The sequence below is a fragment of the Ranitomeya imitator genome, chromosome 3 (assembly GCF_032444005.1).
Source record: "Ranitomeya imitator isolate aRanImi1 chromosome 3, aRanImi1.pri, whole genome shotgun sequence".
In the NCBI taxonomy this organism is placed as follows: domain Eukaryota; kingdom Metazoa; phylum Chordata; class Amphibia; order Anura; family Dendrobatidae; genus Ranitomeya; species Ranitomeya imitator.
The window spans coordinates 111,845,035-111,860,812 of record NC_091284.1 but is presented as its reverse complement, the minus strand read 5'-3'; the positions used below and the strand labels follow the sequence as shown (position 1 = coordinate 111,860,812).

General features: G+C 42.3%; 1 protein-coding gene across 2 annotated transcripts in view; it reads right to left on the bottom strand.

The window, feature by feature from the left end:
* Positions 1–15,778, bottom strand: part of METTL16 (methyltransferase 16, RNA N6-adenosine) — a 135,429-nt gene that overhangs the window by 17,834 nt on the left and 101,817 nt on the right. For both annotated transcript variants that reach the window (XM_069761283.1, XM_069761285.1), the window contains exon 9: positions 9,689–9,853. In XM_069761283.1, coding sequence (XP_069617384.1) covers positions 9,689–9,853 — 165 coding nt within the window. The remainder of the gene's footprint in view (positions 1–9,688; positions 9,854–15,778) is intronic.

Here is a 15,778-nt window from a genome sequence, read left to right as displayed (position 1 = left end):
GCCGGTAATTCAATTGCCGGCTTTTCATTTCTCCTGCCTAAACCCGACATGATATGAGACATGGTTTACATACAGTAAACCATGTCATATGCCCCCTTTTTTTTGGCATATTCCACACTACTAATGTTAGTATTGTGTATGTGCAAAATTTCGGCGCTGTAGCTATTAAATTTAAGGGTTAAATCGCGGAAAAAATTGGCGTGGGCTCCCGCGCAATTTTCTCCGCCAGAGTGGTAAAGCCAGTGACTGAGGGCAGATATTAATAGCCTGGAGAGGGTCCATGGTTATTGGCCCCCCCTGGCTAAAAACATCTGCCCCCAGCCACCCCAGAAAAGGCACATCTGGAAGATGCGCCTATTCTGGCACTTGGCCACTCTCTTCCCATTCCCGTGTAGCGGTGGGATATTGGGTAATGAAGGGTTAATGTCACCTTGCTATTGTAAGGTGACATTAAGCCAGATTAATAATGGAGAGGCGTCAATTATGACACCTATCCATTATTAATCCAATAGTATGAAATGGTTAAAAAAACACACACACAATATTGCAAAGTATTTTAATGAAATAAAGACACAGGTTGTTTTAATATTTTATTACACTCTCAATCCATCTGAAGACCCTCGACCTGTAACAAATTAAAAATAATAAACCAACAATATACATACCTTCCGTAGATCTGTAACGTCCCACGATGTAAATCCATCTGAAGGGGTTAAAATATTTTACAGGCAGGAGCTCTGCTATAATGCAGCTGTGCTCGTGCCTGTAAAACCCCGGGGAATGAAGGTAATTTAGGTCAATGACCTGTAGTTACCTTCATTCGCGGGATTGCGCCCTCTGCTGGATGTCCTCATATGAACTCGAGCGTGGGAAAATATTCAGAAAAGTTCCCAGGCTCAAGTTCATATGAGGACATCCAGCAGAGGGCGCATCACCGCGACTGAAGGTAACTATAGGTCATTGACTACATTACCTTCATTCCCCGAATTTTTACAGGCACGAGCACAGCTGCATTATAGCAGAGCTCCTGCCTGTAAAATATTTTAACCCCTTCAGATGGATTTACATCGTGGGACGTTACAGATCTACGGAAGGTATGTATATTGTTGGCTTATTATTTTTAATTTGTTACAGGTCGAGGGTCTTCAGGTGGATTGAGAGAGCAATAAAATATTAAAACAACCTGTGTGTTTATTTCATTAAAAGACTTTGTAATAATGTGTGTGTGTGTGTGTGTGTGTGTGTGTGTGTGTGTGTGTGTGTGTGTGTGTGTGTGTGTGTGTTTTTTAACCATTTCAGACAATTGGATTAATAATGGATAGGTGTCATAATTGATGCCTCTCCATTATTAATCTGGCTTAATGTCACCTTACAATAGCAAGGTGACATTAACCCTTCATTACCCCATATCCCACCACTACACGGGAATGGGAAGAGAGTGGCCAAGTGCCAGAATAGGCGCATCTTCCAGATGTGCCTTTTCTGGGGTGGCAGATGTTTTTAGCCAGGGGGGGGCCAATAACTGTGGACCCTCTCTAGGCTATTAATATCTGCCCTCAGTCACAGGCTTTACCACTCTGGCGGAGAAAATTGTGCGGGAGCCCACGCCAATTTTTTCCGCGATTTAACCCTTAAATTTAATAGCTACAGCGCTAAAATTTTGCACATACACACTACTAACATTAGTAGTGTGGAATATGCAAAAAAAAAGGGGGATATGACATGGTTTACTGAAGAAAATATAAAAATATATAGATTTCCCATTGACTTGCATTGGGTTTCGTGTTTCGGCCGATCCCCCGACCCCGACTTTTCAAGAAGATCGGCCGATTTCACTCGACTCGACTTTTGAGAAAGTCGGGTTTCGCGAAACTCGACTCGACCTCAAAAAAGGAAAAAAGTCGCTCAACCCTAGTACTTGCACTTTAATTCACCATCTGTATATATTCTATGCACATTGCATAACTTAACAATTTATATACATTTAGCATGTACTTTCAATGGTTCACATTATTTGCACATTGACCGTAGTATTACAGCTTTTAAATTAATATTTCTATCACAATAGATTTACACTTATCAATTAAAACATGCACTTTAGCATTTCCTCTCATACTTATATAATAATGAAAGCCAACATTTATCCCTTTATGTAATTCATGTATTTGGTCCCTCATCCCTAGTGGTATAATCATTCTGCATCAGTGCGCATGACTAGTTACTCACTCACTGGCATCTCTGCAAGTGGCCAATGGGATCTGCTCGCTCACGCATCGTCAGCAATGCTTGCCTTCCATGGCCGCAAACTGACATGCCTCAATATGTGGATGATGTGAGTGAGCCACGCGCCGATAGATCGAGAATGATTCCCCACCGTAATCCGGCACCTTTGATCTTGGCCTCATTCTGCTCTGATGCGTGTGGCTCACTCTGCTGACATCTATGTGAGCGACCGCTTGGGTCCAATCTGTGTATGCGCGATCTCTAGGAAATGGCATCGCATGCATTCCACCGCCGGAAGTGGGCATGTCCCTCCTATGTGGATTTCCCTGGTGGTTTACTCGCCATTAGACTGGGAAATGATTCTCTGCCCCAAACTTACTAATTATTCAAATTAACTAGACACGCTAGGAAACATACACACTGTGAGGTGTGTGATTAACGCCCCCTTGGTTAGTTAAATAGAAAAGAGTAGCCTATGTCCACCCCACCCCAACACAGGATCCTGACGAAGAATACATCGAAACGTGCGTTAGAGCGGTGGAGACAACACACACAGAAGTGGTATGTTTCATGTAAGTCTATTTTCTTTCACATGTAGCTACCATGTATTAACAAGTTAACTGAAGATATGGAAGGATTAAATGTATTAGATTACAGTACAGTACTCTAATCAACACTAGGAATTTCTGTAAATTGCTACCAACAATGTGTATGTGTTTAAAGGTCTCTGCCAAAAGACAGCATCATCTGCTTTAACCCCTTCATGACCTTGGGATTTTTCGTTTTTACGTGTTCGTTTTTCACTCCTCTCCTTCCCAGAGCCATAACTTTTTTATTTTTCCGTCAATTTGGCCATGTGAGGGCTTATTTTTTGCGGGACGAGTTGTACTTTTGAACGACATCATTGGTTTTAGCATGTCGTTGTACTAGAAAACGGGGAAAAAATTCAAAGTGCGGTGAAATTGCAAAAAAAGTGCAATCCCACATTGGTTTTTTGTTTGGCTTTTTTGCTAGGTTCACTAAATGCTAAAACTGACCTGCCATTAGGATTCTCCAGGTCAGTACGAGTTCATAGACACCTAACATGACTAGGTTATTTTTTACCTAAGTGGTGAAACAAATTTCCAAACTCTGCTTAACCCCTTCCCGACCTGTGACACAGCGTATGCGTCATGAAAGTCGGTGCCAATCCGACCTGTGACGCATATGCTGTGTCACAGAAAGATCGCGTCCCTGCAGATCGGGTGAAAGGGTTAACTCCCATTTCACCCGATCTGCAGGGACAGGGGGAGTGGTAGTTTAGCCCAGGGGGGATGGCTTCACCCCCTCGTGGCTACGATCGCTCTGATTGGCTGTTGAAAGTGAAACTGCCAATCAGAGCGATTTGTAACATTTCACCTAAAAAAATGGTGAAATATTACAATCCAGCCATGGCCGATGCTGCAATATCATCGGCCATGGCTGGAAATACTAATGTGCCCCCACCCCACCCCTCCGATCGCCCCCCCAGCCCCCCGATCTGTGGTCCGCTCCCCTCCGTCCTGTGCTCCGCTCCCCCGTCCTCCTGTCCGCTCCCCCGTGCTCCAATCACACCCCCACGTGCTCCAATCAAACCCCCCCGCACTCCGATCCCCCCCCGTGCTCCGAACCACCCCCCCTGCACACCGATCCCCCCCCCTGCACACCGATCCACCCGCCCGCACACCGATCACTCTCCCCCATGCTCCGATCCCTCCCCCCCCGTGCTCCGACGCCCCCCCGTGCCCTGATCTCCCCCCCCTGTGCCCTGATCTCCCCCCCTTATACTTACCGATCCTGGCGGGGTCCGTCAGTCTTCTTCCCCGAGCGCCGCCATGTTCCAAAATGGCGGGCGCATGCGCAGTGCGCCCGCCGAATCTGCCGGCCGGCAGATTCGTTCCAATGTGAATTTTGATCACTGTGATATAATCTATCACAGTGGTCAAAATAAAAAAACAGTAAATGACCCCCCCCCCCTTTGTCCCCCATAGATAGGGACAATAATAAAATAAAGAATTTTTTTTTTTTTTTCACTAAGGTTGGAGTTAGAACTAGGGTTAGGGTTAGGGGTAGGGGTAGGGTTAGGGGTAGGGGTAGGGGTAGGGTTAGGGTTAGGGGTAGGGTTAGGGTTAGGGGTAGGGTTAGGGGTAGGGTTAGGGTTAGGGGTAGGGTTAGGGGTAGGGTTAGGGGTAGGGATAGGGTTAGGGGTAGGGTTAGGGTTAGGGTTAGGGTTTCGGTATGTGCACACGTATTCTGGTCCTCTGCGGATTTTTCTGCAGCGGATTTGATAAATCCGCAGTGCTAAACCGCTGCGGATTTATGGCAGATTTACCGCGGTTTTTCTGCGCATTTCACTGCGGTTTTACAACTGCGATTTTCTATTGGAGCAGTTGTAAAACCGCTGTGGAATCCGCAGAAAGAAGTGACATGCTGCGGAATGTAAACCGCTGCGTTTCCGTGCAGTTTTTCCGCAGCATGTGTACAGCGATTTTTGTTTCCCATAGGTTTACATTGAAATGTAAACTCATGGGAAACTGCTGCGGATCCGCAACGTTTTCCAAAGCGTGTGCACATACCTTTAGAATTAGGCTATGTGCACACGGTGCGGATTTGGCTGCGGATCCGCAGCGGATTGGCCGCTGCGGATCCGCAGCAGTGTTCCATCAGGTTTACAGTACCATGTAAACCTATGGAAAACCAAATCCGCTGTGCCCATGGTGCGGAAAATACCGCACGGAAACGCTGCGTTGTATTTTCCGCAGCATGTCAATTCTTTGTGCGGATTCCGCAGCGTTTTACACCTATTCCTCAATAGGAATCCGCAGGTGAAATCCGCAGTAAATCCGCAGGTAAAACGCAGTGCCTTTTACCCGCGGATTTTTCAAAAATGGTGCGGAAAAATCTCACACGAATCCGCAACGTGGGTACATAGCCTTAGGGTTAGGGTTGGGTTGGAATTAGGGTTGTGGTTAGGGTTAGGGGTGTGTTGGGGTTAGGGTTGTGGTTAGGGGTGTGTTGCGGTTAGGGTTGTGGTTAGGGTTACGGCTACAGTTGGGATAAGGGTTAGGGGTGTGTTGGCGTAAGAATTGAGGGGTTTCCACTGTTTAGGCACATCAGGGGGTCTCCAAACGCAACATGGCGCCACCATTGATTCCAGCCAATCTTTTATTCAAAAAGTCAAATGGTGCTCCTTCCCTTCCGAGCCCCGACGTGTGCCCAAACAGTGGTTTACCCCCACATATGGGGTATCAGTGTACTCAGGACAAACTGGGCAACAATTACTGGGGTCCAATTTCTCCTGTTACCCTTGAGAAAATAAAAAATTGCTTGCTAAAACATCATTTTTGAGGAAAGTAAAATGATTTTTTATTTTCACGGCTCTGCGTTGTAAACGTCTGTGAAGCACTTGGGGGTTCAAAGTGCTCACCACATATCTAGATAAGTTCCTTGGGGGGTCTAGTTTCCAAAATGGGGTCACTTGTGGGGGGTTTCTACTGTTTAGGCACACCAGGGGCTCTGCAAACGCAACGTGACGCCCGCAGACCATTCCATCAAAGTCTGCATTTCAAAAGTCACTACTTGACTTCCGAGCCCCGACATGTGCCCAAACAGTGGTTTACCCCCACATATGGGGTATCAGCGTACTCAGGAGAAACTGGACAACAACTTTTGGGGTCCAATTTCTCCTGTAACCCTTGGGAAAATAAAAAATTCTGGGCTAAAAAATTATTTTTGAGGAAAGAAAACGTATTTATTATTTTCACTGCTCTGTGTTATAAACTTCTGTGAAGCACTTGGGGGTTCAAAGTGCTCACCTCACATCTAGATAAGTTCCTTTCGGGGTCTAGTTTCTAAAATGGGGTCACTTGTGGGGGGTTTCTACTGTTTAGCCACATCAGGGGCTCTGCAAACGCAACGTAACGCCCGCAGAGCATTCCATCAAAGTCTGCATTTCAAAATGTCACTACTTGACTTCCGAGCCCCGACATGTGCCCAAACTGTGGTTTACCCCCACATATGGGGTATCAGCGTACTCAGGAGAAACTGTACAACAACTTTTGGGGTCAAATTTCTCCTGTTACCCTTGGGAAAATAATAAATTGCAGGCTAAAAAATCATTTTAGAGAAAATAAAATTTTTATTTTATTTTCATGGCTCTGCGTTATAAACTTCTGTGAAGCACTTGGAAGTTCAAAGTCCTCACCACACATCTAGATTAGTTCCTTTGGGGGTCTAGTTTCCAAAATGGGGTCATATGTGGGGGATCTCCAATGTTTAGGCACACAGGGGCTCTCCAAACGTGACATGGTGTCCGCTAATGATTGGAGCTAATTTTCCATTTAAAAAGCCAATTGGCGTGCCTTCCCTTCCGAGCCCTGCCGTGCGCCCAAACAGTGGTTTACCCCCACATATGGGGTATCAGCGTACTCAGGACAAACTGGACAACAACATTTGCGGTCCAATTTCTCCTATTACCCTTGGCAAAATAGGAAATTCCAGGCTAAAAATCATTTTTGAGGAAAGAAAAATTATTTTTTATTTTCATGGCTCTGCATTATAAACTTCTGTGAAGCACCTGGGGGTTTAAAGTGCTCAATATGCATCTAGATAAGTTCCTTGGGGGGTCTAGTTTCCAAAATGGGGTCACTTGTGGGGGAGCTCCAATGCATAGGCACACAGGGGCTCTCTAAACGCGACATGGTGTCCGCTAACAATTGGAGCTAATTTTCCATTCAAAAAGTCAAATGGCGCGCCTTCCCTTCCGAGCCCTGCCGTGTGCCCAAACAGTGGTTTACCCCCACATATGAGGTATCGGCGTACTCGGGAGAAATTGCCCAACAAATTTTAGGATTCATTTTATCCTATTGCCCATGTGAAAATGAAAAACTGAGGCGAAAAGAATTTTTTTGTGAAAAAAAAAAGTACTTTTTCATTTTTACAGATCAATTTGTGAAGCACCTGAGGGTTTAAAGTGCTCAATATGCATCTAGATAAGTTCCTTGGGGGGTCTAGTTTCCAAAATGGGGTCATTTGTGGGGGAGCTCCAATGTTTAGGCACACGGGGGCTCTCCAAACACGACATGGTGTCCGCTAACGATGGAGATAATTTTTCATTCAAAGAGTCAAATGGCGCTCCTTCCCTTCCGAACCTTACCATGTGCCCAAACAGTGGTTTACCTCCACATGTGAGGTATCGGTGTACTCATGAGAAATTGCCCAACAAATTTTAGGATCCATTTTATCCTGTTGCCCATGTGAAAATGAAAAAAATTGAGGCTAAAAGAATTTTTTTGTGAAAAAAAAGTACTTTTTCATTTTTACGGATCAATTTGTGAAGCCCCCGGGGGTTCAAAGTTCTCACTATGCATCTAGATAAGTTCCTTGGGGCGTCTAGTTTCCAAAATGGGGTCACGTGTGGGGGAGCTCCAATTTTTAGGCACACGGGGGCTCTCCAAACGTGACATGGTGTCCGCTAAAGAGTGGAGCCAATTTTTCATTCAAAAAGTCAAATGGCGCTCCTTCCCTTCCAAGCCCTGCCGTGCGCCCAAACAGTGGTTTACCCCCACATATGAGGTATCAGCGTACTCAGGACAAATTGGACAACAACTTTCGTGGTTCAGTTTCTCCTTGTACCATTGGGAAAATAAAAAAAATGTTGCTAAAAGATAATTTTTGTGACTAAAAAGTTAAATGTTCATTTTTTCCTTCCATGTTGCTTCTGCTGCTGTGAAGCACCTGAAGGGTTAAAAAACTTCTTGAATGTGGTTTTGAGCACCTTGAGGGGTGCATTTTTTAGAATGGTGTCACTTTTGGGTATTTTCATCCATATAGACCCCTCAAACTGACTTCAAATGTGAGGTGGTCCCTAAAAAAAATGGTTTTGTAAATTTCGTTGTAAAAATGAGAAATCGCTGGTCAAATTTTAACTCTTATAACTTCCTAGCAAAAAAAAATGTTGTTTCCAAAATTGTGCTGGTGTAAAGTAGACATGTGGGAAATGTTATTTATTAACTATTTTGTGTCACATAACTCTCTGGTTTAACAGAATAAAAATTCAAAATGTGAAAATTGCGAAATTTTCAAAATTTTCGCCAAATTTCCGTTTTTATCACAAATAAACGCAGAATTTATTGACCTAAATTTACCACTAACATGAAGCCCAATATGTCACGAAAAAACAATCTCAGAACCGCTAGGATCCGTTGAAGCGTTCCTGAGTTATTACCTCATAAAGGGACACTGGTCAGAATTGCAAAAAACGGCCAGGTCATTAAGGTCAAAATAGGCTGGGTCATGAAGGGGTTAAAAAAAAAAAAAAAAATTGCGCCATTTTCCGATACCCGTAGCATCTCCATTTTTCATGATCTGGGGTCGGTTGAGGGCTTATTTTTTTGCGTGCCGAGATGACGTTTTTAATGATAGCATTTTGGTGCAGATACGTTCTTTTGATCGCCCGTTATTGCATTTTAATTTTTTTCTCGCTACGCTGTTTAGCGATCAGGTTAATGCTTTTTTTTATATGATAGATCGGGCGATTCTGAGCGCGACGATACCAAATATGCGTAGATTTGATTTTTTTTTATTGATTTATTTAGTTTGGGGCGAAAGGGGGGTGATTTAAACTTTTATTTTTTTTTATTTTTTTTCACATTTTTTTTAACTTTTTTTTTTCACTTTTGCCATGCTTCAATAGCCTCCATGGGAGCCTAGAAGCAGGCACAACGCGATCGCCTCTGCTACATAGCAGCGATCTGCTGTTCGCTACTATGTAGCTGAAAATCAGGTGTGCTGTGAGCGCTGACCACAGGGTGGCGCTCACAGCTGCCGGCAATCAGTAACCATAGAGATCTCAAGGACCTCTATGGTTACAATTCTGAAGCATCGCCGACCCCCGATCATGTGACGGGGGTCGGCGATGACGTCATTTCCGGCCGCCCGGCCGGAAGCGGTAGTTGAATGCCGCTGTCTGCGTTTGACAGCGGCATTTAACTAGTTAATAGGCGCGGGCAGATCTCGATTCTGCTCGCGCCTATTGCGGGCACATGTCAGCTGTTAAAAACAGCTGACATGTCCCTGCTTTGATGCGGGCTCACCGCCGGAGCCCGCATCAAAGCAGGGGATCTGACCTCGGACGTACTATCCCGTCCGAGGTCAGAAAGGGGTTAATGTTTTTCCATCAAACTGATTATGATTAATTCTCGGTTTTAATATTATATAAATACAAATATTTTTTTATGGGCTAAATATACTCTGGTTTTGCTTGATTTAAATTAGTTGTTTTGAGTTTTTGACACCTATATTACTGTTTTTGTTAAATGGGTTTCTCCATTAGAGTTATCGATGATATTTCCTAGCTAATTTGATCAAGTTAAATAAAATTGTAAGCCTGAAAACAATGAATGATACTATTTATAAAGCTTTCGGTTACAACGCTCTGGGCACCTACCTTTAGATCACCAAGTGTCTTCTTTAAGAAGTCTGTGACTACGGAAACATCTGATTTATCAGAGCAGTCAGTCTTATTCTTAAGCATTTTAACCGTTGCCTCCAACATATAGATTATCATAGGCTTACGCGATTTTTCCAATTTCCTTTTTTTAGAAGGCCGGTCCTAAATGATAAAAAGAATAAAATAATGAGAAATTAGTAAACCAGAATAAAATATATCTGAAGGTGGAAACGATCCAGCTACATTACTGTGCAAAAGTTTTAGGCATATCTACAAAAAAAAGCTACAAAAATTAGAATGGTAGGATATTAGTTCGTTTCCATCAGTTCACAAAATATACGGTGAGTGAACAAAAGAGAAATCTTAATCAATTATTTTGAGTGACCGCCCATTGCTGTAAAAGCAGCGTCAATTCTTCTACACTGCTTTGCAAATTATGCAAATGCTATTTTTCTCTGATTTTCCTAAATGAGTGATGCACATGAGTCAGTGTAATGTTCTCCTCAACCGTTAGAAATTAAAACAGATAAATAAAATTGTACTGGACAAACTTCCCAATGATAACAGTAATATTTTCAAAACTAAAAAAAAACCCTCAAAATGCACTGTTCCTTATTATTCTGACCAAACTGAGTTCCCAAACATCATAATGAAGGATCATCGAATGTAGAGTCCAAGATGACCCTTTACCATCAGGAGACTTGCTGAAACATTGTTGCTTATATCGAAGGCCTGAAAACCCATTCAAACCTAGAATCGCCCGGAAATTGGGGTTTGAATGAAAACAATCTATTGTGCCCCAATGACATCAGCAGCACATACTTATGTTGTAGGCAACCTGGTGACCAGAGTAGGAAATGTGCTTTTGCTTAGCCCACGTAGGTTTACCAAAATCTGAGTTAGCCGTCACACATATTATGGTAAGTATGCAGCTAAAGAAATCCTGAAATATACACAGACAAAAAGATACATACTAGAGGAAAAAAGGTTAAAAAAAAATAAAAATATTGGAATGGTTATCCTACAACATAGTGTAAATAATAATAATAATAATAAAAAAATAGCAGCTGATGATCTGTAGAATATCCCCTCTATTGCAGAAACATGGATTTTCACTGCTGATGCAATTCATTGCTAAGAAAACAATGAAATCCATGGTCAAATCTGCTCCAAATTGTGAAACGTGCAGATTTTTGTGCTAATTTTTTATGCAGATTTAGTTTGTATGTGGGTTTTTCCCGATATTAAAAATCTATTTAATAAATATATCATGGCTCCCATCTTTATGCATGCACTGCTGCTGCACTGAGCGGCAGGTTATCAGCTGTACCCCGGCCCGATTGTATTGTAGAAAAAGTGTAAAGAAAATTGACAACTGCGCTGTAGTGCACAAGGTCTGTAGCATGGCAATAGCAGTACGACAGTAATAATAATAATAATAATAGCCTACAAGAAATGCTATTCCTATTAGAATGGTAGTCCAAAACTCAATGTATCCAAACATAAAAGCTTTCAGGGGTACCGGATAAGAAGCGACTGTAGACCATCCGTCACTGCCGAGTTATGGAACGTCTCTGTGGGTGAATGATGGGCGAGTCCCAGTCTCCGGCCGGTAGCGCTGCATTCAGCCTTGTGAATGAACGTCACCGCTACGGAAGATCCGCAGAACAGAAAGGAGTTGGTCTGAAGAGTATTTCTTCCATTACTGTCATACTACTATTCTTATGCTATAGAGACCCAATGCACTACATCGCAGGTTTCATAACACTACAAATCTGCAGAATAAAATAAAGCGCTGCACTTTAACTTCTGGTCAATTCCTTAGTTTTTTGCTTTTTTTTTTTTAAATGCAACATGTGGAGTAAATTTCAGAAAACTTTATCCACAATGTTGCTGCAATACGCGGCAGATTTTCCAGCCTGGGAAATAAATTCTGTACCCGTCAATGAACCCTAATACTTCTCCTTAACTTTCCACCGAACTCAACATTTTTTGACTAAATGGTTACAGGAAAATTACAACATTTTGACTCTGCACTTAACAAAAGCACTACATAATCTCTGTTCCCAAAATTTACCACTAGATGGATCCACACAACTACAATAATTGCAGCATCCGCCCAACCTTGTTCACGCATAATCCAGAGATCTACAAAAAGAACTCCGTAATGTCTGCAAATACGACGCAGCACACAGCGGAGTCCTGATTGTTACCTATGCGCCACACCGTAGATAGGACCCCGTGTCCACAGAGTGTACAGCATGTGAATGGACGCGGTTACCATGCAGGGATTGATCGCTAACACCGTGGTAAGGCAGAACCACAGCAGCCCACGTGCATCATTCATCATCACAAAAAAAAGCACAAGTGTCGATAAGATTGCAGTGGGCCACACAATTAATTAGACCTAATGATAACACTTACAGTTACATCCTGGTCCATTACAATAGTTCTCAAACATGGCAATTACTGCACTGAAAATGCATGTATTCTTACAAGAATTGGAATGTCTGGAGGAAACACATCCAGCAGAACGTAACTGCACACTTCTGGCTCCCCTTCACTGTGCACACATAAGGACGACAGGGGGGTTATTATCAGATGGCTTTGCTGATATGTGGTAGAATTTCACTTTGTGGTGTTGTGGCATGAAATCTAACGAAATCTTAGATGTGGACACCGCACTCAGCACTTTGAGTTATATGCTGCATTAGCACATTGTAGCACAGCTGTCATTGGGGCATATTACACAGGTACTGATCCCCAGGGCCTTCACCGAAAATGTGCACATGGCACCTCATTGTGCGCGCTGTAAAAGGGCCCTTTCATCATCTTAACTAGATTTCCACTGGATCAAGGCACGAATATAGCAATAGGAACATAATCTTAAAAAAAAAAAAATAAAAAAATAAAAAAAATAATATATATATATATATATATATATATATATATATATATATATATATATATATATATATATATATATATATATATACACTAGCTGAAGAGCCCGGCGTTGTCTGGGCATAGTAAATATCTGTGGTTAGTTATAGCACCTCACTTCTCTTATTTTCCCATCACGCCTCTCATTTTCCCAATCACATCTTTAATTTTCCCCCTCACATCTCTCATTTTCTCCCTCACACCTCTCATTTTCTCCCTCACTCCTCTCATTCCCCCCTAACACTTGTCATTTCGACCTCACATCTGTCATTTTCCGATCACTCCACTATTTTCCCTCACTCCTCTCATTTTGCACTCACACCTTTTCATTTTCACCTCAGTATATACATGTTTGTCATCTCCTTTATATATAGTATACACCTGTATGTCATTCCTGTATATAGTATATACCTGTATGTCATCTCCCCTGTATATAGTATATACCTGTATGTCATCTCCTCCTATATATAGTATATACCTGTATGTCATCTCCTATATATAGTATATACCTGTATGTCATCTCCTTCTATATATAGTATATACCTGTATGTCATCTCCTCCTGTATATAGTATATACCTGTGTGTCATCTCCCCTGCATATAGTATATATCTGTGTGTCATCTCCTCCTGTATATAGTATATACCTGTAGGTAATCTGCTCCTGTATATAGTATATACCTGTGTATCATCTCCTCCTGTATATAGTATATACCTGTATGTCATCTCCTCCTGTATATAGTATGTACCTGTATGTCATCTCCTCCTCTATATAGTATATACCTGTGTGTCATCTCTCCTGTATATAGTATATACCTGTGTGATCTCCTGTATTAGACCTCGTTCACACGTTATTTGCTCAGTATTTTTACCTCAGTATTTGTAAGATAAAATGGCAGCCTGATAAATCCCCAGCCAACAGGAAGCCCTCCCCCTGGCAGTATATATTAGCTCACACATACACATAATAGACAGGTCATGTGACTGACAGCTGCCGTATTTCCTATATGGTACATTTGTTGCTCTTGTAGTTTGTCTGCTTATTAATCAGATTTTTATTTTTGAAGGATAATACCAGACTTGTGTGTGTTTTAGGGTGAGTTTCGTTTGTCAAGTTGTGTGTGTTGAGTTGCGTGTGGCAACATGCGTGTAGCAACTTTTTGTGTGTCGAGTTGCATGTGACAGGTTAGTGTAGCAAGTTGTGTGCAGCAAGTTTTGCGCATGGCGAGTTTTGCGCGTGGCGAGTTTTATGTGTGGTGCCTTTTGAGTATGTGCAAGTTTTGTATGAGGCAACTTTTGCATGTGTTGCAAATTTTGTGCATGTGGCAATTTTTCCGCATGTGCAAGTTTTGCGTGTGGCGAGTTTTCCATGAGGCGAGTCTTCCATGAGGTGAGTTTTGCACTTGTGGCGAGTTTTGCGTGAGCCTAGTTTTTGCATGTGGCGAGTTTTGCGCGTGGCGAATTTTGAGCGGCGACTTTTGTGTTTCGACTTTTATGTGGCGAGGTTGGTGTATGTGTGGTGAAATGTGTGCTGAGGGTGGTATATGTGTTCAAGCACGTGGTAGTGTGTGGTGCATTTTGTGTGTGTGTTCATATCCCCGTGTGTGGTGAATATCTCATGTCGGGGCCCCACCTTAGCAACTGTACAGTATATACTCTTTTGCGCCATCGCTCTCACTCTTTAAGTCCCCCTTGTTCACATCTGGCAGCTGTCAATTTGCCTCCAACACTTTTCCTTTCACTTTTCCCCATTATGTAGATAGGGGAAAAATAGTTTGGTGAATTGGAAAGCGCGGAGTTAAAATTTCACCTCACAACATAGCCTATGACGCTCTCAGGGTCCAGACGTGTGACTGTGCAAAAATTTGTGGCTGTAGCTGCGACGGTGCAGATGCCAATCCCGGACATACACACACACACACACACATTCAGCTTTATATAGTAGATTTGAAGCAGCACTCCATAATGCAGTTGTAAGGTGCCCTTTATTGGCCCATATGGCGATGTTTCGGTCCTAGGTGTAGCCCTTTCTCCATAAATAATTAGGAAAAAATGACCACATTACGAAAATCAATGGCACTTCACATAAATATTGAACCCAAACCCTGGTACAAAATTTCTTCCGCAGCAATGAAAAGATCCATTATAATAAAATCACGTTTTTATTAATTATTTTAAAATCCAAAATACAAAGAAATAGAAAAGCAGAGTAGCTCATGGATGAGACACTACATAATCCTGATTATAAAGTAGTGTTAAAGACAAAGGCTAATGAAAATATACAGCACTCAATAGTGAAAACAATGGTCATCTACCAATAGAAAAGGAAACAAAGAAATTGGCAACAATGCAATATAATTTTATGTACCGGTGACCCATCCTGGAGGTTCATATAAATTACTAAGGCGTCAAAAAACATACATTTCTGATCTCCCGGCAGAGAAACTGCACATCAGCTACATGGACCACTATGCAGTTACCTATAGCAATATCAACGGAACTAGTACTCAGCAAAATTGCGAGTGTGAAGAAGAAGCCAACGGCGAAATGGGCGATCCTATCAGTGACTGACAGCCTTTTTGTATAATAATGTATACAAACCTAGCTGTCAGTCACTGATAGGACCGCCCACTGGACTGAAAATCCTAGAATAGCAGAAAATAAAATGATGAAAACAAACGTTATACTGAATCTTTCCTCACATAGCTGTATATCAGTGTGCTCCGCTGCAACTTCATGGTGAAGGGTTCCCTTTAATTAATATACAGAATTTAGCCATTTATAAGAATGCAATGACATACAGATGATGCCCATTTCAAATACTGGTAATTAAAAAAAAAATGACCGTACATTTTAAATTCCTTATTAGTATGCGTAATTATGGAGGTTTACGCGAGTATACACACAGTCAAAGTTTCCAGCTCCTGGGCGATCTGAATTTATACACAAACTTTCCATTTGTTAGCCTGCCATGTGCGGAGAAGCGTCTATGGCTGGAGCAAAGCAATTCCAAATGTGAAGGAAAAGCGTTGTCATCTGTGTGCTGGAAGGACAGCGACCCCCTGTACGAACACGCCGCTCTGAGGCCGGACTCACTCCCGTACTTCAACTGTTTCCTGAATCTCTATTGTTCATGAAATCTCAGAC